The sequence below is a fragment of the Ranitomeya variabilis genome, unplaced genomic scaffold (assembly GCF_051348905.1).
Source record: "Ranitomeya variabilis isolate aRanVar5 unplaced genomic scaffold, aRanVar5.hap1 Scaffold_81, whole genome shotgun sequence".
Taxonomy (NCBI): domain Eukaryota; kingdom Metazoa; phylum Chordata; class Amphibia; order Anura; family Dendrobatidae; genus Ranitomeya; species Ranitomeya variabilis.
In genome coordinates this window covers 54,966-78,346 of record NW_027508201.1, presented here as the reverse complement: position 1 = coordinate 78,346, position 23,381 = coordinate 54,966, and the positions used below count along the sequence as shown (strand labels likewise).

Genomic DNA, 23,381 nt, shown 5'->3' with positions numbered 1-23,381 from the left:
CCGGGGATCCAGAGAACGCGCTATGAAGGTGGGGACTTTGGCGTTGAGCCTGGATGCCATCAGATCCACGTCCGGAGTCCCCCAGCGAAGGCAGATTTGATGACAAGCCTCTGGATGTAGCTCCCACTCTCCCGATGCGAGACCCTGACTGCTGAGAAAGTCCGCCGCCCAGTTCTCGACACTCGGAATGTGTACTGCGGAAATGGTGGTCGTTGTCCTCGGCCCAACGGAGGATGTGTGTGACCTCCTGCATCGCTGCCCTGCTGCGAGTGCCCCCTTGATGGTTTATGTACGCCACAGCTGTGACGTTGTCCGACTGTATTCGGACTGGGTGACCCGCAAGCAGAGGGTGAAAACTTCTCAGGGCAAACCTGATAGCACGGATCTCCAGAATGTTTATGGGAAGTTTCGACTCCTGCATCGACCAACGCCCCTGGGCAGTGTGGTGGAGAAACACCGCTCCCCAACCGAGGAGACTGGCGTCGGTGGTCACCACCAGCCAATGGATCGGAAGAAAAGACCTCCCCTGATGGAGAGTTGACTCCAAAGTCCACCACGTGAGCGCCTGCCTGGTCCGCGGGGACAGAGGGCGTGGTCGGTCGAGGGTAAAGGGACTCCTGTCCCAGTTGTCCAGTAGAGCTTGTTGTAAGGGAATCGCTTCCATTGAGGCCACCATCTTCCCCAGGATCTTCATGGCAAACCGAATGGACTGCGGGCAAGGGCGAGAAAGCGTCCGGGCCCCCTGTTGAAGCGCTTGGGCCTTGGACCTAGGAAGAAAGATCAGCCCCTTGGACGTGTCTAGCATCATGCCTAGGAAAGATCCTTCGAGCTGGAACAGGGGAGGATTTGTCCAGGTTGATTAACCAGCCTAGGTGCGAAAGGGAATCCAACGTAATGCGGACACTTGCTTCGCAGGCATGAAAAGATAGACCTTTGACCAGAAGGTCGTCTAGGTATGGCAACACGACCACTCCTCGGGGGGAGTGCAGGATGGCCATGACAGCCGCCATGACCTTCGTGAATACCTTGGGTGCTGTGGCAAGACCGAAGGGCAAGGCCGTGAATTGAAAATGGTCCTCTTGGATGGCGAAACGGAGGAACCTTTGGTGTGGCGGAAAGATTGGAATGTAAAGATAAGCATCTCTGATGTCTATTGATGCTAGGAACTCGTCTCGCTCCAATGAGGAAATGACCGACCGAAGGGACTCCATCCGGAAGTGTCGTACTTTTACTTGCTTGTTTAGGAGTTTCAAGTCCAAGATGGGGAGCACGGACCCGTCCTTCTTTGGTACGACGAAGAGGTTTGAGTAGAAACCTCTGAATCTCTCGTGTTCCGGAACCGGAACGATGACCCCGTTTTGGCGGAGGGAATCGATGGCGCAATGGAGAGCGCGTGACTGAGCTCTTGAACTTGGGAGACGAGAGGGAAAAAACCGAGCTGGAGGGGAGACGGAAAATTCTATTTTGTAACCAGACGACACCAGGTCTCTGACCCATTCGTTGGGGATGACGGAAAGCCAGACATGACGAAAAAGAAGCAGGCGTCCGCCTACCTTGGTGGTGTCGACTGGAATACTCCCCAAGTCATTGTGAAGGAAATCTGGCAGGTCTAGAACCTCTGGTTCTGGGTTGTCTAGGTCTTCCTCTCCAGGACTGATTCGGTTTGTAAGAAGGCCGAGAGTCTCTGTCGGTGCGTGTAGATCGTTCTGATCTAGACGATGCAGTGGAGTTGGACCAGAAAGGGCCACCTCGAAAGGGGCGAAAACGAAAGTACTGTTGGCGCTGAAAAGCAGCTTTTGGTCTGTGTTGAGGGAGGAACTTGCTTTTTCCCCCCTGTAGCATCGGAAATAAGTTGGTCCAATTTTTCTCCAAATAGGCGTCTGCCCTGAAAGGGGAGAGAAATCAGAGACTTTTTTGAGGAGGAATCTGCCCGCCACTCTCTAAGCCAGATAGCTCTCCTGATGGTGACGGCGTTTGAAGCCGCTGTTGCCGCACAGTCTGCTGCGTCTAAAGATGCGTACATCACATAATCTGCTGCCATAGCAATTTGTTTGGCGAGGTCCGCCGCTTCAGTCGGAAGAGCGTGGTCCTGAAAGGAATGTGCCAGAGTATCTGCCCAGGAAACCATAGCTTTGGCGACCCATGCCGCAGCGAAGGAAGGGGATAGTGAGGAACCTGAGGCTTCATACACTGATCGCGCCAGGGAATCCAACTGGCGCTCTGTGGGACTTTTAATTGATGCCCCGTCAGGTACTGATAACAGCGTTTTGGTAGCCAAACGCGACACCGGAGGATCCACCAGCGGTGGTTCTGTCCAATCCTTAACCAGCTCTGAGGAAAAAGGATATTTAGATTCCAGAGCCTTTTTGCCCATAAAGCGTTTATCCGGTCGCTCCCTGTGCCTCTTAACTATCTCTAGAAAATCCGGATGGGAGGCGAACACTTTATGGAATAGCTTGTTTCTAGTGAAGGAAACTGCGTGATCCGGAGCTGAATTAGGGTCATCATTAACCTTTAGCGCATGATTGACAGCCTCAATGAAGGAATCAACAGTTGAACGGAACTCCGGGGAATCCGGGTCCATGGACGCCTCAGACTCATACTCAAAGAGTCGTGATCGCTTCTAGCCCCTGGGGAGGGTGAGCGAGAAGTGGAGCTATTGGAGGCTGAATGGCGTGGTGAATGATCGGGAGAGGTGGTGCGGATCCGTTTTGTGGATGTCCGAACCTCGTGTGGGTGAGAGCGGCCCCTGCTGGCCGACGATTCCCCTGTAATAGAGGGGTCTCTTAACCCAGGAAAACGAACGCCCCGCTCCCCAGAGGGGTCATGAAGGGATTCAATCGCCTTAGCTAGCGAAGCCACGGATTGGGACAGGGACGTGGCCCACTCAGGGGGGCTAGGAGCACTGGGGTTGGTAGCGGCGGAGGGCTCCTGGGCACATTGGGCATCACAGGTTGGGCAGAACGGGGAGCTCCGAGGCCTGGAAAGAGGAGCCTGGCAGGTGGTACAAGCAGAGAAAAAGGTGGTATGAACCTTAGTGACCTTTTTACCCCTTGACTGGGACATGTTGTACCCCAATGTAATGCACAGCTGCTATGAGGAAGCTGAGGGGTAGCGCTGCAGGGAAGCAGATAGTGCCGTCTCCTTACCCGGTCCTGTGCCCCGCAATTAAGTGGAGAAGGAAGATCCTCTGTGGGGGTGAGAGAAAACACCGCCCGGCGCTGCGTGCTGCAGGGGGAAGATGTCTGCCGAGACCCCGAAGTGTAGTCTCGCAGGGAGCGAGAAGCGCCAGAAGCGTGGGCGGGGCCGTAGGAGTGATGTGTGGAGTGGGCGGAGCCTACCGGAGTGCGGCCTAGAAAGGGCCGAAGCCGGGGACTAAATTTCTGGCCTCGGCTGGCGCGGACCGCGGGGAAAAGACTCGCGGCGCTCTGTAAAGGATCCTGCCGCTAAGGAGCCCCCCAGAAAAGGTGACCACCATAGAAAAAACCGACCCCTAGGCCATACCCAAAGGCAGGGGCACGCCATCTGCACTTACCCCATAAAGGTGCCCAGGCTACATGGGACGGTGCAGGGTTGGGGGAGCCTCCATCCACCATCCCCATGAAAGGGGGGTGGAGAGGAACCGTCCGCCTCCTTCCATCATCCGCTCTTTTTCAGTGGTGATGCAATGGGGGCTGCACGGACGCCACAGTGGAATAGTGCCTCTGTACAGCCGAGGGTGAAACCTGATGGGCAGGGCAGATGTCCGGCAATAAAGGCCTGGCTGCAGAAGAGGATACTGGAGGCAACACACCAGTGCTCGTCTGTTACTCGGGGGGAGATCGGTGCCAGTGAAAGGAGCCCGTCGCCCAAAAAGGTCAGCTCAGGCAGTGGCTTCCCACGTTGCAGGAGAGGATACGGAGAGGTGAAACTCCCGTGATCGCCTGTTGTTGGTTCGGAGAAGATCGGAACATGAAAGAATCCGTCTCCCCCTTCGTCCGGAATAACAAGGTTTAAATCCAGTGTGCCTCCTACGGCCACTAAGCTTGAATTGGGTCTCTGGAAGCCAGCACGAGGGTGTATACTGCAGGGGAGGAGCTAACCTTTTTTGTCTCAACTTAGTGACAGCCTCCTAGTGACAGCAGCATAACACCATGGTCCTGTGTCCCCCAATGTGGTGAAGGAGAAAAAATATCATTAACCTGATCGCTAAACGGCGTAGCGAGAAAAAAAATGCAATAACGGGCGATCAAAAGAACGTATCTGCACTGAATTGGAATCATTAAAAACGCCAGATCAGCACGCAAAAAAATAAGCCCTCAACCGACCCCAGATCATGAAAAATGGAGACGCTACGAGTATCGGAAAATGGCGCATTTTTTTTTTTTTTTTTTTTTAGCAAAGTTTGGAATTTTTTTTCACCACTTAAGATAAAAAATAACCTAGTCATGTTAGGTGTCTATGAACTCGTACTGACCTGGAGAAACATGATGGCAGGTCAGTATTAGCATTTAGTGAACCTAGCAAAAAAGCCAAACAAAAAACAAGTGTGGGACTGCACTTTTTTTTGCAATTTCACCGCACTTGGAATTTTTTTTCAAAGCCGGGACATGTCAGCTGTTTTGTACAGGTGACATGGGCGCGCAATAGCGGCGAGTGGAATCAAGATCCACCCGCCACTATTAACTAGTTAAATGCCGCTGTCAAACGCTGACAGCGGCATTTAACTACCGCTTCCAGCTGCGCGGCCAGAAATGCGCGCATCGCCGACCCCGTCACATGATCGGGGGTCAGCGATGTGCGTCGGCATAGCAACCAGAGGTCTCCTTGAGACCTCTATGGTTACTGATGCCGGCTTGCTGTGAGCGCCACCCTGTGGTCGGCGCTCATAGCACGCCTGGAATTCAGCTACATAGGAGCGATCTGATGATCGCTGATATGTAGCTGCCGATCAGGATATGCCAGCTTCTAGCATGGAGGCTATTGAAGCATGGCAAAAAGTAAAAAAAAAAAAAAAAAGTTTTAAAAAAAATATAAAAGTTTAAATCACCCCCTTTCGCCCCATTCAAAATAAAACAATAAAAATCAAACCTACACATATTTGGTATCGCCGCGTTTAGAATCGCCCGATCAATAATAAACAAAGCATTAACCTGATCGCTAAACGGCGTAGCAAGAAAAAAATTTGAAACGCCAAAATTACTTTCTTTTGGTCGCTGCAACATTGCATTAAAATGCAATAACGGGCGATCAAAAGAACGTATCTTGCACAAAAGTGGCATCACTAAAAACGTCAGCTCGGTGCGCAAAAAATAAGCCCTCACCCGACCCCAGATCATGAAAAATGGAGACGCTACGAGTATCGGAAAATGGTGCAATTTTTTTTTTTCTTAGCAAAGTTTGGAATTTTTTTTTCACCCAGACATGTTCGGTGTCTATGAACTCATAATGACCTGGAGAATCATAATGGCAGGTCAGTTTTAGCATTTAGTGAAGCTAGCAAAAAAGCCAAACAAAAAATGCGCATGGGATTGCACTTTATTTGCAATTTCACCGCAATTGGAATTTTTTTTCCCATATTCTAGTACACGTCATGGTAAAACCAATGGTATCGTTCAAAAATACCACTTATCCCGCAAAAAATAAGCCCTCACCTGGCCATATTGATGGAAAAATAAAAAAAAATAAAAAGTTATGGCTCTGGGAAGGAGGGGAGCGAAAAACTAGCACGGAAAATCGGAAAACCCCAAGGTCATGAAGGGGTTAACAGCGAATATCTCCAATTAGATATGTAGTGTAGTTCTTCTGATTTACTATGTCGCTCATGTGCAGGGCATTGCAGTAAGCTTAGGTATCCATGGTTACAACCACTAACAACTGTCACTATATGAGTGGTCATAACCATGGAAACCTAAGCTTACTGCTAAGCACTGCACATGGGGTAAGCAACACAGCAAATTAGAAGAACTATACTACATTTGTAATTGGAGATATTTGCTAATTTTATTATTACACCTACTACATATTGGGATAGAATCTTGGGAGATGGGAAGACCCCTTTAAAAGGGGTTGTCGAGGATTAGAAGAACATGGCTGCTTTCTTTCACCCCTGACCATGGAGTGTGCGTGGTAACGCAGCTCCAGTCACTTCAATGGAGTTGGCGTGCAATACGACCCATGGTCAGGAGTGGCGCTGTTTCTGAAAGAAAGCAGACATGTTTTTCTAACCCTGGACAACCCTTTAACAGTATTATAAATGGAGCGTGAAAGGTGGGGGCCTGGTTTAAGATTTTTCATTGGGGCCAAGGAGCCTAAAGTTTCAGTCTTGCAGGAGAGCCTCCAGATACAGGACAGTTCACTGATCGGTTCACACCATTATTGTAAAAGGAACACTCCCAAATTATCATGATACCCCCTCGTCTGACTGCTGGAGAGGAGGTCCAGCATGAACACCTCGGCTCCATTCAAAACGGGTTCTGCAGAGTCCAATTTTGGGATGGTGTGGGGTCCCAATGGTCGGGGAAAGGGGGAGTAACCTAAAATTTTGGGATTAACCCTTTAAAGCCGATAATTTTACAGTCCTACATCACTCTGACCTTCGGAAAATGATGTTGTAGAAATGGAAGCAGGTGGGCGAGGTCGGTGGAAGCTCGTTGGTCAGGGTGATTGTTATCCGCACATTCTCTCCATTTCGAGTTTGGCTGAACACCTCGGTGACCTTCAAAAACAAGAAAAAAAATCCAAAACCATCAAATGCAATCACCGTTACGTCAACTACCAGAGAGGAGTGAAAGGACAGATATTGGTGATCAGAAAGGTCATCAATGTCAGATCAAACATGGTCCCAAGTGACCCACGAGGCCTTGTCTGGTTACACGCGGCACTTCCATCACTGCTCTCCATCGATGACCCGCTGTCCTTGGAACAACTTTACCTTATTCAGTCTTTTTGGTAAAAACAACACGGTTCCATCAAACGCCCGCGCCTTCCCGATGGTTTCTTCGTGCTGGTACAGGAGGGCATACCGCAAACGCTTGGACTCCATGGCGGGGTTGAAGTCAACGTGATACTGGTACAGGGCCCACTGTGGTCGGGACACCAGCTTGATGTGGTTGGTCACAAGAGAAATCAGGGTTCCAGAGGAGCCTGCCGATATTAGGGGAGATGGTTATATTTTACCAATTTGAACCAGTCACGGAAGACGACGTGATCAGGCTCCTTGCATCTTCTCGCCCTACTACTTGCACCAGTGACCCTATTCCCTCACATCTCCTCTAGTCCTTTTCCCTGGCTGTCACCACTGACCTTACAAAAATATTCAACCCTCCCTCTCTCCCGGTATCTTTCCCTCCTCATTTACACACGCCAGTATACTTCCATTACCTAAAAAACCATCCATCGACAAACTGTGCTACCAACTATAGACCTGTCCCTAATCTCCCTTCATCTCTAAACTCCTGGAACGCTTGGTCCACTCCCGTGCAATCCGCTATCTCTCAGATCACTCTTCTGGACCCTCTACAATGCGGCTTCCTCTCTTTACACTCTACTGAAACTTCCCTCACTAAAGTCTCTAATGATCTACTAGAAGCTAAATCTAATGGTCTCTGCTCCCTGCCGATCTCCTGGATGTCTCTGCAGCATGTGACACTGTGGATCACCAGCTCCTCCGCACTATGCTCCGCTCTATCGGGATCAATGACACCGTTCTCTCCTGGTTCTCCTCCCATCTCTGACCGCTCCGTCACTGTATCTTTTGCCGGCTCCTTCTCCTCCTCCTATCATCTTCCCCTTACTGTTGGGGTTCCTCAAGGATCAGTCCTAGGCTCCTTCTTGTACACCACCCCTATTGGACAATCACGCCTGCATTATTACATAACACCAGTGATTGTCTTTCACCATCTCCAACATCATGTCCTCCCTCTATCTGAAACTAAACCTGTCAAAAACAGAACCCCTTGCGTTTCCTCCATCTGCGAACCTACCTATTCCCGACATTGCCATTTCCGTGTGTGGTTCCACCATTACACTCCCCAGCAACATGCCCGCTGTCTTGGGGTCATAATTGATTTACATCTTTCATTCACCCCCCACATCACTGGCTCGCTCTTGTCATCTACACAAAAACATTTTTAAAATTCGACCTTTTACTTTCAACTCTTATTCATTCTCGTCTGGAGTATTGTAACGCTCTACTAATCGGCCTCCTTCTTACTAAACTCTCCCCTCTCCAATCTGTCTTGAATGTAGCAGCCAGGATCATATTCCTCACCAGCCGTTACACCGATGCCTCTACCCTGTGCCAGTCGTTGCACTGGTTACCCATCCGCTACAGAGCTCAATATAACTTATCACTCTCACCCACAAAGCGCTCCATGGCTCAGCACCACCCTACATCTCCTCCCTGGTCTCAGTCTACCACCCTACCCGTGCTCTCCGTTCTGCTAATGACCTGAGGTTAGCATCCTCAATAATCAGAACCTCCCACTCCCGTCTCCAAGTCTTCTCACTACCCAGGATAATACGATTAATCCCCAATACCCACAGTTTTAAGCGTGCCCTAAAAGTGCATTTCTTCAGACTGGCCTACCGCCTCAACTCATTTTTTTAACTATCACTGTGTTGCCCATTCAACATTTTCTTCATAACCAGGTTCCTCACATGCTTTATGCATTTAATAGCCTCTGTGTCTGTACGGTTACATATTCTGGCTGATAACCGGTTCATGCAGCTTAACAAGAACACCCGATTTCTTACACTATGGCAGCTCCGAACAATGAAAGCAATTGTCACCATCCACCTCTTGTGTCTCCCCTATTTCCTCAGACTGTAGCTTGCGAGCAGCAGGACCCTCACTCCTCTTGGTGTCTGTTGTTTATGTGACTGTTAGGTTGTAATGTTTATTATCTGTACAATTTCCCCTGTAAAATGTAAAGTGCTGTGGAATATGTTGGGGCTATAGAAAGAAAATATTTTTGCATTTCTCAGTCCATTCAGTTGCTTTCTTAAGACACCTAATCTGGCTGTTCCCACAAATGTCATCATGTGAAGCCTGTTCCTCACCGCTGCTCTAATCTGATTGCAGTGGCGACACCACTTCAATAGCGCACATCACCGCTGCAGTCAATCATGTAGATGGCAGGAGCTGCCGTGCCCAGTGATTGGCTGCAGCAGTGATGTGCGCTTTTGATGTGGTGTCACTGCTACAGCAGAAAAGCAAATAGGAGCAGCGGCAGAGAACAGGCGGAGGACCGGGGTAAGATGAGTACTGCTTGCCTTTTCCTTTCTATCTTTTGGGGCCCCTTTTCCAGTAGTGTAAAAACCCCCGTCACCTCTATTGATTTCTCATTTCCAATTATTTGGCATAAAAAGACTCCAATCGCCCAGCGAGATTTGGGGACCAGAGACATGCATGTTTTAACCCTTCATGTGCAGCTTTTTGACTTGGTGATAACTAGATGACAAACCCAGGAGTTGTAGAGGTGGAAACATGTTTGTCATCCAGCTTTCCACAGAACAGCAAGAAACAACAAGATAAGTGGAAAAAGATTCGAGGACGCGATTACCTGCTTTCGATTTTTGGACGTGCTCGATAGTCTGCCGGGTGTTCACCCCGACGTCATGGAAGTCGCGCCTACGGCCGCCCCGTTCCCCGATAGACACTTCTGCAAGTCCGGCTGACACCTGCAGAACTAAGCGAAAGAAAAAGGTTTGTTAAACTATTAGCTACACAGGTCTCCCTTACACATACAGGGGGTCACAGGACAGAAAAGGGGCCCCCAATACTGCACAGTGGCGGCAGGAAGCATCCTGTGAGACTACACCAGGAGGCCTCTCATCCTAGCAATCAGTAGGGGCCCCACAGCCGGACCCCAGCATCCAGCAAGTTCTTACTTATCCTGTGAATAGGTGATCACTTCCCATATTTGGAATAACCTTTTATAGGATTGTCTGGGATTATAACCATACAATTATTATTTGTGGTTGAAATATTCAGCCTGTCCAGTTATGAAGCAGCACCGACTGTGAATCAATGTCTCCTGCTGATGTGCAAATGGAGCAACAGGCAAATAGGCAATTAGCAAGACAGCCCCTATAAAGGTGTGGTTCTGCAGGGCTGACCACAGACCATTTCTCTGTTCTCATCCTTTTTGGCAGCTTTGGACACTTTTGCATTTTGTCATTGCTCTCACCCTTTGAGGTACTGTACAGTAGCATGAGGCGGTGTCAACAACCCACAGAAGTGTCTCAGGTAGCGAAACTCATCCAGGATGGCACAGCAATGAGAGCTGTAGCAAGAAGGGTAGCTGGGTCTGAGCAGTGTCCAGAGCATGGAGCAGATACCAGGAGACAGGCCAGTACACCAGGAGATGTGGAGGGCATCAACCCACCAGCAGGACCGCTACCTCCTCCTTTGGGCAACGAGGAGCAAGGGGAACAGTGCTAGAGCCCTGCAAAATGACCTCCAGCAGGCCACTAACATCCATTTGTCTGCTCAAACTGTCATATACAGACTCCATGAGAGTGGTGGTATAGGGGCCCGGTGAATCCAGAAGTGGGTGTTGTGCTTACAGCCCAACACCATGCAGGGCTATTGACATTTGCCAGAGAACACCAAGATTAGCAGATGAGACATTGGTGCCCTGTGCTCTTCACGGACGAGAGCAGGTTCACATTGAGCACGTGACAGAGTCAAGAGGCACCGTGGAGAACGTTCTGCTGCCTGCAACATCCTCCAGGATGACTGTAACGGTGTAAGAAGGCATTTCTTTGGAGGGCCGCACAGCCCTCCATGTGCTCGCCAGAGATACCCTGACTGCTATTAGGTACCGGGAGGAGATCCTCAGACCCATTGTGAGACCATGTGGAGGTGTGCTGGGCCCTGGGTTCCTTCAGATGCAGAACAATGCCAGACCTCATGTGGCTGGAGTGTGTCAGCAGTTCCTGCAAGATGAAGGCATTGAAGCTATGGACTGGCCTGCCCATTCCCCTGACCAGAATCGAATCGAGCACATCTGGGACATCATGTCTTGTTCAGTCCACCAACACCATGTTACATCACAGACTGTCCAGGAGTTGACAGATGATTTAATCCAGGTCTGGGAGGAGATCCCTCAGGAGAACATCTGCCACATCATCAGCAGCATGCCCAGGCATTATAAGAAGGTCATACAGGCACGTGGAGGTCACACACACTACTGAGCATCACTTCATTGTCATGAGGCATTTCCACTGAAGTTGGATCAACCTGTAATTTGATTTTCCACTTTGATTTTGAGCTTCATTCTAAATCCAGACCTCCATGGGATATTAGTTGTGATTTACGATGGTAATTTTTAGGTTTTATTGTTTTCAATGCATTTCACCATGTAATGAAAAAGATTTGTAACTGGAATATTTCATTCAGTGATATCTGGGATATGTTGCTTTAGTGTCCCCTTATTTTTTTTGAGCATTGTACATACCATATATCTTTTTACAAATTATTTAAAGCCACAAAAATAATATATATATGCACATACTATACACATAATTATAAATATATTGTATCATATTTGTGGTTTGGGAAATTTTCAATAAAAAAAAGATTTTTTTTCCGAAAATGTTCAAACCACAAATATTTCTAAAAAACTTCATTTTTATAATACGATAAATAAAATAATGGTATTGCCCTATTCCTGAGATCTGTAGCTGGAGCTGTGCGAGGTCTTCCTTATTGTGGGGCGAACTTCTGTTTTTATTGGTACCATTTAGGGGTACGTACAACATCCGGATTCGTTTTTTTTCTTCCCCAAGTGGGAGATGACCAAAAGACGCTGATATATTGCAGAGACACCAGAAAAGCTTACACATATACATATGTATATCTATATTTTTGGGATGAGGACAATCTGCTCCCAGCACCACAGGGATTGCACCTGTATAAATGCAGCAATGAATTACAGCAGCATCTAAAAACTGTTCACACAGCAGTGATCAGAGCTGTCTCCGATCTCGGCTGTTAGAGGCTGGTGCCAGCTATGCAACACCGGTCCGCACACCTGCATCCCATATGAGGACTACCAGCACTTCCTAGGTCAGGATAGTGTTAAAGGGGGAACGGGAAATGTCACGATATGGTATGAAATATCATATAAGTTTAGTTCTGTTGCTAGCATGCTGTGGGTTAAAAAACCCCCTTCCCTTTCATTCAGCCAAGAGCTGCCTTGCCAATGTATGTGAGAGGGGAGTTTTATTGAAGAAAGGTATTTACGACTGGCATAGCTGCAAGGGAAATTGGTACTAGCAGGAACTGTTAGAGAAACTTCTAGAACCATGCGGTCCTTTGTTCTGTTATTGTGAGATATTAGACAAACTATTTGGGATAGTAGAATGATAAATACATATTCTTGATCTCCATCGAAGCATCTACCCATCACTCTAAACACAGTCGTCTAACTCCATCGGGGGAAGAAGTAGTGATTGCTCTGTACATAACAGGACATATTTGATCTCATTAGAAAGCCCACGGTAATCTGAGATGAATGCTGGGTATGATATGATTCTGACATGTCCTGTAGCGAAGATACCAGCATTAGATATCTTTAGGGGACATTTAGTTACACTGAAGAAAGAGGCGGGCGATCTCAACACAGCCCTTTCTGTGAGGTCACAGGCTGTAGGTTATAAAGTTGATGGCAGGCTTCCAGGGGGGGAGTTGTGAGTTTTTACCTGAAGCGACCAGACTGCGAGTGCCAATGCACTGGGATAGATGGAAAGCTCTCCTAGCCTGTTGCCTGCAAATGCAATGATCTGAGAATATGTGAGTGTTACCTTTTCTTCATTTAATCCTTTTATTTTTATAATTACCTTGTACATATTTGCAATTGTCTCATTTGTAACATCTTTGTAAAATATTTTGATAAACACTGCATAAACTTTATGGGTATATTATTTCATGCCAGTTATTTCTCCATGCTCTAAACCGTACCCTGTCTCTGAAGGGAATTACGCTACTGTTTGGGTTAGCTCCAGACCCGTTCAATTGGAGCTGGTGGCAGCGACCGTGTGCAGGCTTTTGGGGGTCACTGTAGCGACTGCGGCTTGATAATTATTGTTCCTGCCTGAGTGGGAGTAGTTATCGCGTTGCTGCAGTGCGCCCAATAGCCAGTACATAGCAGGCAGCCTTTCTGGCGAATAATCACCCTAGGTGCAGTACCTAATCTGACCTGACAAAAGGGGGGCGCCAGAGAGCTGCAAGGTTTAAGTGGAACTGTAAGCGGGATACACAAATCCCTGCAGTTCATGGTATATTGAAGAGCAGTGGGATACCTAAAATAAGCCCCTGCTGTAAACAAGAGGTCAATAGCCTCGTGTGTGTTTTTTTTTCATCACATTGTGGCAGTGGAGGGATAACTAGGATAAGCCCCCCTGCACATGTGATAGCCGTCTGCTGGTCTAAAGTCACCCCAATCCGTGACATATTGTAGGCAGCGGCTAAGGGATCTTGACAGTCACGGTGTGAATCGTGACAGGAAAAAAAAAAAGATATAAAAATAAACAAAGAAAAGCCCGCACAACTCAGTGGTGATATTCCCCGTCATCCTGCAGCTAAATCTCAGCCACCATCCATGTGATGACTGCAGACAATCACTGGCCTCAGTAGTGAAGCTTACATGTACACCACGTAACTGCTGTGGCCAGTGATTGGCTGCATCGGTCCCGTAAATGATGCACATCATCTATTCCACTTATGTTTTGCGGGATTTTGAGGTTTTGTAATATTTTGCCCTTGCACATTCCTAAAATCACGGTGTCATGAATATGCACGCCTACACAGCTCTGCTACATCTCTTTGGCTTTGTACTAGCAGGCTCCAGCCCTGATCCCCCCTTCACAGCTGCGTATGTAAGTCCACTTCTCCCTCTCCCCTGCTGTTCAGCTGTAATGTGTGAAACCAGTGTGCTAGCAGTCTCGCTGGTTACTTTTATGGCGCTGAACTGGTTGAAAGCAGCCTACAGCCTCATGGCCATCTCTTTATCTAGTACAGTGTTCATTTTAAGACCAAATATAATGGCATCGATTAAGTGGGGTAGGGGGAATCTTACATTTTTGGAATGTGCATCAGTAGAGCTACCCTCCCATGAGTTTTCAAAGCTCAGTGCCTAGCAGAACCTGAGAAATGCATTACTGCTTACTCAAGTCACATAGCCAAGTCATGTTTGGACTTAAATGAACGGCAATCTCATGCTTGGGAGAATGACTGTTTTGGCGCCCTTCTACGAGGTTCCCACCCTGAGTTATGGCCGATGTAACGTTTTTCATAACTTCCAGAAGGGAGTGCATGTCATAGCTTCGCCCAATCAGTGTGGTCATGAAGCACAGGGCATAACATTGACCAGCTGAGTTGAGAGGTGGTCTTTTGCCTAGGAAGCCTGCTACAGGAGGCTCAGCAACCAGCCTGATGCATTGGGATGTCACTTCCTTCGCCCCATGGCAGCCATGATATGCGTGAACTGTAAGTGCTTTTCATCCTTAATCCTTTTTATTTTGTAATCGTTCTGTACATACTATAATTGCCTCATCTTGTAATATCGTTTTTATACTCTTTGTAAACACTGCCTAATCTTTCTTGGAGTAAAAGATATAATATTTACTTGTGTTGTTCTCCTTGCTCTAAACGTACCCCTAGTCCTCCAACCTAAGCCATTGCTACTGGTCAGGTCAGGAGCCAACCCACTATTAATCATAGTAATAGGAGCTGGTGGCAGCGAAGCGTTTTGGGCTTGTTGAGCAAAGCGGGCAGTGACGGAAAGGGTCTTATAAGTTGATTTCCTGCCTGTGACTGGGAATAGGTATAACGCCCTCACTGCAGCGTGCCCGATAGTCAGTACACGAGCAGGCAGCCTTTCTGGTGACTAATTATCCTAGGTGTAGTTCCCTGACTAACCTGAGGGTAAGGGGGGGGCAAAGAGCTGCAAGTTCCAAACCGGAACTGGGATATAAATAAATCCCTGATGAAGAACTGGGGGCAACCAAACACCTCCGATTCATGACACACGGACAAGTCTCTCAGTCAGATTTCGCACTTAACCCTGGAACATTAAGGACACTTACACTCGGGCGCTGGTCTCTCTGCTGCCGCTGCCGGCGGGCCTCTCTGGCGCCCTCTTCCGACCAGCAAAGGCTCAGGTGCTGGCTGCTGAGGTCTGACTGCTGCTGGCCGGGGGTCTTGGGGCTGCTGTGGTCCGAGTGCCGGCCAGGATTGAGGCTGCTGTGCTCTCACTGCTGGCCGGGGGCCTTGGGGCTGCGGTGGTCTGACTGCTGCCCAGGCGCCTTGGGGCTGCGGTGGTCTGACTGCTGCCCAGGCGCCTTGGGGCTGCGGTGGTCTGACTGCTGCCCAGGCGCCTTGGGGCTGCGGTGGTCTGACTGCTGGCTGGGGTCCTTGGGGCTGCGGTGGTCTGACTGCTGGCTGGGGTCCTTGGGGCTGCGGTGGTCTGACTGTTGGCTGGGGTCCTTGGGTCTGCTGTACCTGTAAATTCGAGAGTTATTCAATAATATAGTAAGGAAAAAAAAAATTGGACCCAGATTGCCATAATTCTGCTGCCTCTGCAGGATTAGAGAACAATGCAATGCATTGTGGGAAAAAAAGAAACCGCTTGAAGCGCCTCCATTATGAAAAAGCAGCAGGAATTACTAAAAGGGTTAATGAGTGGGGTACAAAACCTGTCCAGGTGGTCTTTGTGGGGCCTGCTCCTGCCCACGAGCTCGGCCGCGGGCCCGGGATCTGGCTCGTCCGCTCATCTTTTACTTCTGCAAAGGAAACAGATTTCAATATATAAATGGAAAAAAAAAAAAAATCTATCTATCTATATATCTATATATACATACACATATACATACACACACACACATATTTTTCACCCTGAAAAACTGTGCATCTGTGACTGTGAAAAAAAGGTGCATCATCCTACTCATTACAAGACTGAGTGCCGGCTCACTGAGGGATTACAGGATAGCTGCCTATTGAAGGCTATGCGGAGATCAGCGAGAGGCCCGTCTTCTAGTAAGTGTTTAGTCTCACCCTAGTTGGACTCACAGCTATATTGCTCAGTATTGCTCTATAATTTACTCCATGCTGCTGCTTTCTAGTGTTTAATCTCACCTAATAGCTGGATTTCCAGGTATATGGCTCTGTACAATGACCTCCATCTTGCTGTCTAGTAACTGCTTCAACTCACCACAGAGCTGGATTTCCAGCTACACAGCTCTATTACATCTTTTAGGCTGAAGATCCTGTCTTGTAATTGTTTAATCTTACCCCAAATCTGGATTCACAGATACGAGGGGCGTTCATTAAAGATTTTCCCTGACCCACTTCTATTTATCACAGGACGATGACACTGCACATGTGTAATGATACAAGTCTCTGTAGATTTTGTGCCAATTTGCCACTCAGACCTGATAACGGTGTTGATGTTACAGGTGCTGGAGTGGTGTGAAGTTTGATAATGGACCCAGTGGATTCCGAGCCGTCATCAAGTTCCTTTATTGAAAGGCCGCACACCAAAGAGACGTTCGATGAGATGAAAGGTGATGATTCCCATCATATTATGTAGTCAAGAACTGGCATCGTCAATTCAGATGTGGTCGGGCTTCGGTGCAAACAGCTCCAATTCCAGGGCGACCCCACTTTGCTATTGATGAACACATCATCCAGCAAGTGGAGGGCGCCCTTTTGGAAAATCGCCGCATAACCATTCGCCACCTAGCCCAAAATGTCAAGATTAGTGTGGTGTCCATGGAAAAAATCATCCAAGACCATCTTCACATACATAAGGTATCTGCTCGCTGGGTTCCCCGGCTGTTCACACCTTTCCAGAAGCAGGAACGAGTCTAACGCTCTCAGGCTTTATTGACAATGTGCCGTGGAGGCCAGGAGGATTTTATCAACAGATTGATTACACAGGATGAAAGCTGGATCCATCACTAGGATCCTGAGACTAAAGTCCAGTAGATGTAATGGAAGCATCATGACTCACCTCCAAAGAAGGCACGTGCCCAACCCTTGGCAGGCAAGGTCATGCTCACAGTATTTGGGACCAGCACAGAGTAGTATTGATGGATTCTCTAGCAAAGGGTACCATGATCACTGGGGAATACTGTGCTTCACTGCTGCGGAAATTGCAGGAGGCCATCAAAACCAAGAGCCGTGGCATGCTCACCGAAGATGTCAGCTTTTTGCAAGACAATGCACCAGTTCACAACACGCGATCCTGTGGCCTAAAATTCTACGACATCCCTTTATTCACCAGACTTCCACCTCTTTCCAACAATTAAGTTATCCAGATAATGAGACTCTGATTTCCGAAGTCACAACGTGTCTTTTGGAGCAACCTGTTGACTTTTACAAGCGAGGTGTGCACAGTTGCTTAACCCCTTAACGACCGTCTATACGCCTTTTGAACAGCGCTGAGAAATAAGGTTATAGCGCTTCCCAGTTTTGGAAAATCTCTAGGGTCTCTGCTACCGGGGGTAGCTGATACTCCGGAGAACATGATTAGGGTCGGTTTATTCTCCGATTAATGGCAAAAAAAAAAAGGCAGATTTTCCATTTATTTCTCTCTCCTCTATGATCTAACACATCAGAGGAGAGAGAAATGGGATCCGCCCCTGGTACCTCGGGCTCCGGCACCCGCCCCTCATCATCTTCTTCCAGGAAAAAAGATTTCTCCTATTGTTTCATTTTGATCACTGTGATAGACCCCATCACATGATCAAAACAGGGATTTTTGTGTACTCACCGTAAAATCCTTTTTTCCGAGCCACTCATTGGGCGACACAGGACCGTGGGTGTTATGCTGCTACCACTAGGAGGCTGACACTAAGTGAATACAAAAAAAGCTAGCTCCTCCTCTACAGTATACACCACCCACTGGCTCCAGCCCAAACCAGTTTAGTGACCAAGCAGTAGGATTATTATCATCAAGAATAGGTACATCATGGTAAATCAGAAAAACAATAGCAGCCTTCAGTCCAACACCGTGGGTGCTGTGTCCCCCAATGAGTGGCTCGGAGAAAAGGTTTTTTACGAGGAGTACATAAAAATCCCCGTTTCTCCTTCGCCACATTGGAGGACACAGGGCCGTCGGAAGTTCCAAAGCAGTCCCTGGGTGGGAAATAACAGAGTAAACTCCCAGCATCTATGGACATCATAATGCTTTGAGAAAGTGTGCAGGCTAGACCAGCTCGCCACTTTACAAACCTGCTCCGCAGACTCTTGATGCCGAATGGCCCATGAAGCACCTACCGACCGAGTGGAGTGTGCCTTGATCCCCGCATTAAGCTTCTCGAATAGCCGACCGAATCCATGTGGCTATTCCTGACTTAGAAGCAGTCGATCCCTTCCGGTGCCCCTTCGGGAGCACGAACAGGGCGTCCGTCTGGCAAAAAGGCACCGTCTTAGACACGTACCTTCTGAGAGCCCTCACAAGATCCGAAGAGTGGAAAGCTTTCTCCACACGATGCACCGGTGCTGGGCAAAACGAGGGTAGGACAATATCCTTGATAAGGTGAAACAGCTACACCACTTTTGGAAGGAAGGGCAGGGACAACCTGAGGACTACCTTGTGTCTGAAGTCAGAAAAGGCGCTTGGCAGGAGAGAGCAACTAGCTCCGAGATCCTTCTGATTGATGTTACCGTGACTAGGAAGGCGACCTTCCATGAGAGGTAGGAGAGACAACCTGTAACGGTTCGAAGGGAGATTCCTATAGGACACCTAGGACCAAGTTAAGGTCCCAGGCGTCTAAGGGCGCTATGTAGAGGTACCACACAAGAGACTCCCAGAAAGAAAGTTCTCACCTGCGGTTTGGAAGAGACTTTATTCTGAAACAATAAGGACAAGGCAGACCCACCCTTTGAGGGAGCTCGGCGCTAGGCCCGAGTACAGACCGGACTGAAGGAATTCAAAAAAGGCTTTCCAGGTCCGATGATAGATGCGTACTAACACCAGCTTCTGATGCGTACTGACACCGGCTTCAGAGCATTAATCATGGTGGAAACTACCTCATGGGAGAAACCAGCTACGGTTAGGACCCAGGAGTCAACGGCCAAGCCCTCAAACTCAGGGCCCTGAGTTCTGGTGTCAAACGGGCCCTGGAAAGGCAGGTCTGGTCGATCTGGTGATTGCAAAGGGATGTCTGACAAGCTGCACTAATTCTGCGTACCACGCTCGGCGTGGCCAGTCAGGAGCAACTGGGATCACCGGTACTCCCTCTGCTTTGATCTTCCTGAAGGCCTTCGGAATCAAAAGCAATGGGGGAAAACATGTAGGGAAGACTAAACTGACTCCACGGAAGGACGAGCGCGTCCACCCAATGGCTCTCAGGTCCCGTAATCGAGCTACAAACTCAAGCATCTTGGCATTCAGATCCACGTCTGGTGTCCTCTAGTGAAGATAGGTCCGCTGGAAAATTTCCGGATTAAGAGACCACTCTCCCGAGGGCAGGCCTTGACAGCTGAGGAAGTCCGCAGCCCAGTTTTCCATGCTCGGGAGTTAACAGCCGAGATAACGGAGTGGTTTCTATTGGCCTAGTGAAGGATGTGTTCCACCTCGCGCTTTGCTGCAGATGACCCCTCTGTAAGCCATGGCCATGGCATTGTCTGATTGAATTCGGATGGGACAGCCTGTCAGGAGACGATGGAACCGCCGCAGGAACAGCCAGATCGCTCAGATCTCCAGCACATACAGTAGATGGGAAGAGAACACTCCTCTGAGGAGACCATTTACCCTGGGCAGTATGTTGACGAGGGAGAAGAGGCTCCTGTCACATGCGTCCAAAGCGCATGTTGTCCCTCATGCCAAGGCGGATGGAACGAACAGATGGTTGACAAAGTGCTCAGGCCACTTGCTGAAGGGCTAGCAAGACGACCAGGCCCTGAGAATGTAGACTGGACATGACTGCCGCCATGACCTTTGAGCATACCCTGGGGGCGGTAGCAAGGCCGAAGGGCAAGGCTAAACTGAAAATGTTCTTCGCGGATGGCGAAGTGCAGGAACCCTTGGAGAGGGGGAGACTCCATCCTCAAATGCCGTACTCTGACAGAATTGTTCAGAAGCTTTAGGTCCAGGATGGCCCTGGCTGTACCATCCTCTTTTGGGACCACAAATAGATTCGACTAGAAACCCTTGAACTTCTCATTTCCCGGAACCGGGGTAATGACCCAGTCTTGCGGAGTGACTCAAAATGGGAAATGCTGGTCGTGAATGGCGAAGCGCAGGAATCTCTAGTGGCGGATGAAAGATCGGGATATGTAGGTAAGCATCTTGGATGTCGATGGATGCCAAAAAAACATTCCCTCTTCCATAGAAGCGAAGACTGAATGCAGAGATTCCATGCGAAAATGACAAACCTTGACAAACTTGTTTAGAAGTTTGAGGTCTTGTAAAATACGGACAGCCAGGCCTGACTGAATAGAAGTAGGCGGCCGCCCACCCTGCCGGTGTCGACCAGACGATGCCAGGAGTCAGCGGCGGAAAATCTCTGAGACCTAGATCCCTTAGATCTCAACTGTTTAGGGCAAGATTACCAGTGTCGACTAGGTCTGTAGGAGACTTGAGAACCTATGTCCCTGTGTGGGGGAGTGCCCTGACCCGGGGAAGGTAGCGACGGTGGACCAGCCCGGGTTGGAGCAAAGGGATCGGAAACGAAATTGTTGATGTCTCCGAAAAAGACACCTAAGCCTCTGCTGGGGAAGAAATTTACTCTTTCCTCCCGTGGCATCAGAAATAAGCTGATCCATGTTCTTACCAAATAGGCGACCACTCTGGAAAGGCAGAGATATCAAGGACTTTTTTTTTTTACGCAGAGTCCACTTTCCACTCTCTGAGCATAATGCTCTGCTGATCGTGACTGCGTTCGCTGCCAATAGAGCAGAACAGCCAGCTGCAACCAAAATGCGTGTACCAGGTAATGTCCAGGCCACAAAATTTGACTGCTTCAGAGGAGATAATTACCGCTCTGAATGGATTTGGCCAGGGTATCTGCCCAGAAGACTATCGCCTTAGAAACCCATTCTGCAGCGACTGAAGGGCAGAGGGCCGAGCCTGAGGCCTCAAAAAACAGAGCGAGCCTGGTGTTCCATCTGATGGTCTGTGGGATTTTTAAAGGATGACCCATCCGTTACGGATAAAAGGGTCTTGGATGCCAGGCGAGAAACTGGAGGGTCTACAACAGGGGATTCAGCTCAATCCTTCCCCGGCACAGCCGAAAAAGGATATTTCGCTTCGAGAGACTTTTGTCCTGTGAAGCGTTTGTCCGGTCGCTCCCTGTAACGATTGCGTATGGCCGTAAACTCAGGGTGGACTGCAAAAGTCTTATGGGGGTGTTTAGTCCTCTTAAAGGATGCAGCTTGATCCGGAACGGAATCAGATTTCTCTTCAATGTGTCAGATTGACCTCCTCCATCAGCGAATCCACCATTTTTATGGAACGCTTCACGAATTTGCGCGTCAACCTTGCGCAGGGGCCATGATAATCTTCTCTGTATCGTTCCAATTTTAGTATATGTGCTGCCTATGCGAGCACCTGGAAGTCTTGTGAATCCAAGTCCAAGGGGCCGCCCGATTCGTACTCAGAATCGCGGTAGTTACTGACCCCTGGGGAGTGAGAAGCGTAACTCGCCAACAAGAATGCACGTGAACGCTCTGGGGACGTGCTGCTGATCCTTTTCCTAGACGCCGGTAGGTTTCTAGAGGGCTGACACCTACTGATCGACGGCTCCCATAGGGAGAGGATCCATTTATGTCAGACCTGCGCATACTCCGACCCCTGGAGGGATCGTGGAGGGACTCAATCACTGTGGCCAGAGAAGCCATGGATTGTGACAGTGTCGTAGCCCACTCAGGGGGGCCCGGTACACTGGGCTCGGTGGTGGCGGAGGCTCCTGAGGGCATTTGGGGGTCACAGGCCTTGCAGAAGTCTGAGCCTAAGGAAACAGACTGGCAGGAGGTACATGAGGTGACCTAGTGAGCCTGTATAGATGTTTTAGGTCGGGACATTGTACCCTTCTATATGTCCCCTGTAGGACACTTCTGCAGTGAGAGGGTTACAGCAGGAGGAGGAGGGTGGTCCAGAGAAGCCCCCTCACCCAGACCCTGTGTCCCCACTGTAGCTGTGTAGAGTCTCCCCAGAGAGTGCCGACGCCTGCGGGGAGCTGCTCCCGACAAATTACCTCAGAGACCAAATGCCAGTGTGTGCCCAGAGGGGCCGCGGGAGAAGGGAAGATGGCCGCCGAGATTACAAGAGGCGCTTCGGTGGGCGGAGCCGCTGGGACACGTCACAGCGGGGGCGGAGTTACAGAATGCGGCCTAGCAGAGAACCGAAGCTGGGGACTAAATTTATCGGCGCCGGTACCAGAAGGGCCAGGCAGCGCCACCACCATCAGGAAAAGCCCCCTCTATCCAGCGCCGCCCCAGACCGCCTGCCCAGAGCCCTCCAGCCCCGCACTTACCCGGAGAAGCTGCCGGGGGGCAGGTAAGCCAGCGATATGCGGCGGGGACGTGTCCTCCTGCTGCCGCTGCTGCTCTTGGACGTGCAGGGATAAAGGGATCAGCCTCGGTCCACCACCCCTTTAACCCCTTCCCGACCTGTGACACAGCGTAGGCGTCATGAAAGTCAATCCGCCCTGTGACGCCTGTGCTGTGTCACAGAATGATCGCGTCCCTGCAGGCCGGGGGAAAGGGTTAACTGGAGGGGGAGGGGTGCTACAGCCCGGGGAAGGGGGGGGGGGGGGGCTTCGCCCCCCCCCCCCCGTGGCTACGATCGCTCTGATTGGCTGTTGAAAGTGAAATAGCCAATCAGAGCAATCTGTAATATTTCACCCATGAAAATTGGTGAAATATTACAATCCAGCCATGGCCGATACTGCAATAGCTGGAGACCCCGATCTGCACCCCCACCGACTGACGGCGGCGATCTGCAGCCGCCGTCAGTGTTCCCTACCCCTCCGTCCTGTCCTAAGCACTTAGGGTTGCACTTAGGGTTAGGGTTGCACTTAGGGTTAGGGTTAGAATTAGGGCTAGGGTTACAGTTAGGGTTAGAATTAGGGCTAGGGTTAGAATTAGGCTATGTGCACACGGTGCAGATTTGGCTGCGGATCCGCAGCGGATTGGTCGCTGCGGATTCGTATCAGTTTTCCATCACGTTTACAGTACCACGTAAACCTATGGAAAACCAAATCCGCTGTGCCCATGGTGCGGAAAATACAGCGCGGAAACGCTGCGTTGTATTTTCCGCAGCATGTCAATTCTTTGTTCGGATTCCGCAGCGTTTTACACCTGCCCCATAATAGGAATCCGCAGGTGAAATCCGCACAAAAAACACTGGAAATCTGCGGTAAATCTGCGGGTAAAGCGCAGTGCG

At 49.4% G+C, this 23,381-nt stretch overlaps 1 protein-coding gene and 1 non-coding gene across 4 annotated transcripts in view; both read right to left on the bottom strand.

Moving 5' to 3' along the window:
- LOC143792826 (piwi-like protein 1) overlaps positions 1-22,680 on the bottom strand; it is a 94,466-nt gene extending 71,786 nt beyond the window's left edge. The window contains exons 1-6 of one of the 3 annotated variants that reach the window (XM_077279341.1): positions 22,471-22,680; positions 15,685-15,771; positions 15,076-15,490; positions 9,546-9,671; positions 6,914-7,125; positions 6,576-6,697 (exon numbers count right to left, since the gene is read on the bottom strand). In XM_077279341.1, the coding sequence (XP_077135456.1) occupies positions 6,576-6,697; positions 6,914-7,125; positions 9,546-9,671; positions 15,076-15,490; positions 15,685-15,762 (953 nt within the window). In that variant the 5' untranslated portion in view covers positions 15,763-15,771; positions 22,471-22,680. Of the gene's footprint in view, positions 1-6,575; positions 6,698-6,913; positions 7,126-9,545; positions 9,672-15,075; positions 15,491-15,684; positions 15,772-16,419; positions 16,584-22,470 lie in introns of those variants that run through there. The other 2 variants (XM_077279344.1, XM_077279343.1) reach the window with 2 other exon arrangements.
- Positions 21,439-21,545, bottom strand: LOC143792833 (U6 spliceosomal RNA). The gene has a single exon (XR_013219930.1). It is a non-coding gene; the product is annotated as a U6 spliceosomal RNA (small nuclear RNA).
- Positions 22,681-23,381: the final 701 nt, after the last annotated feature.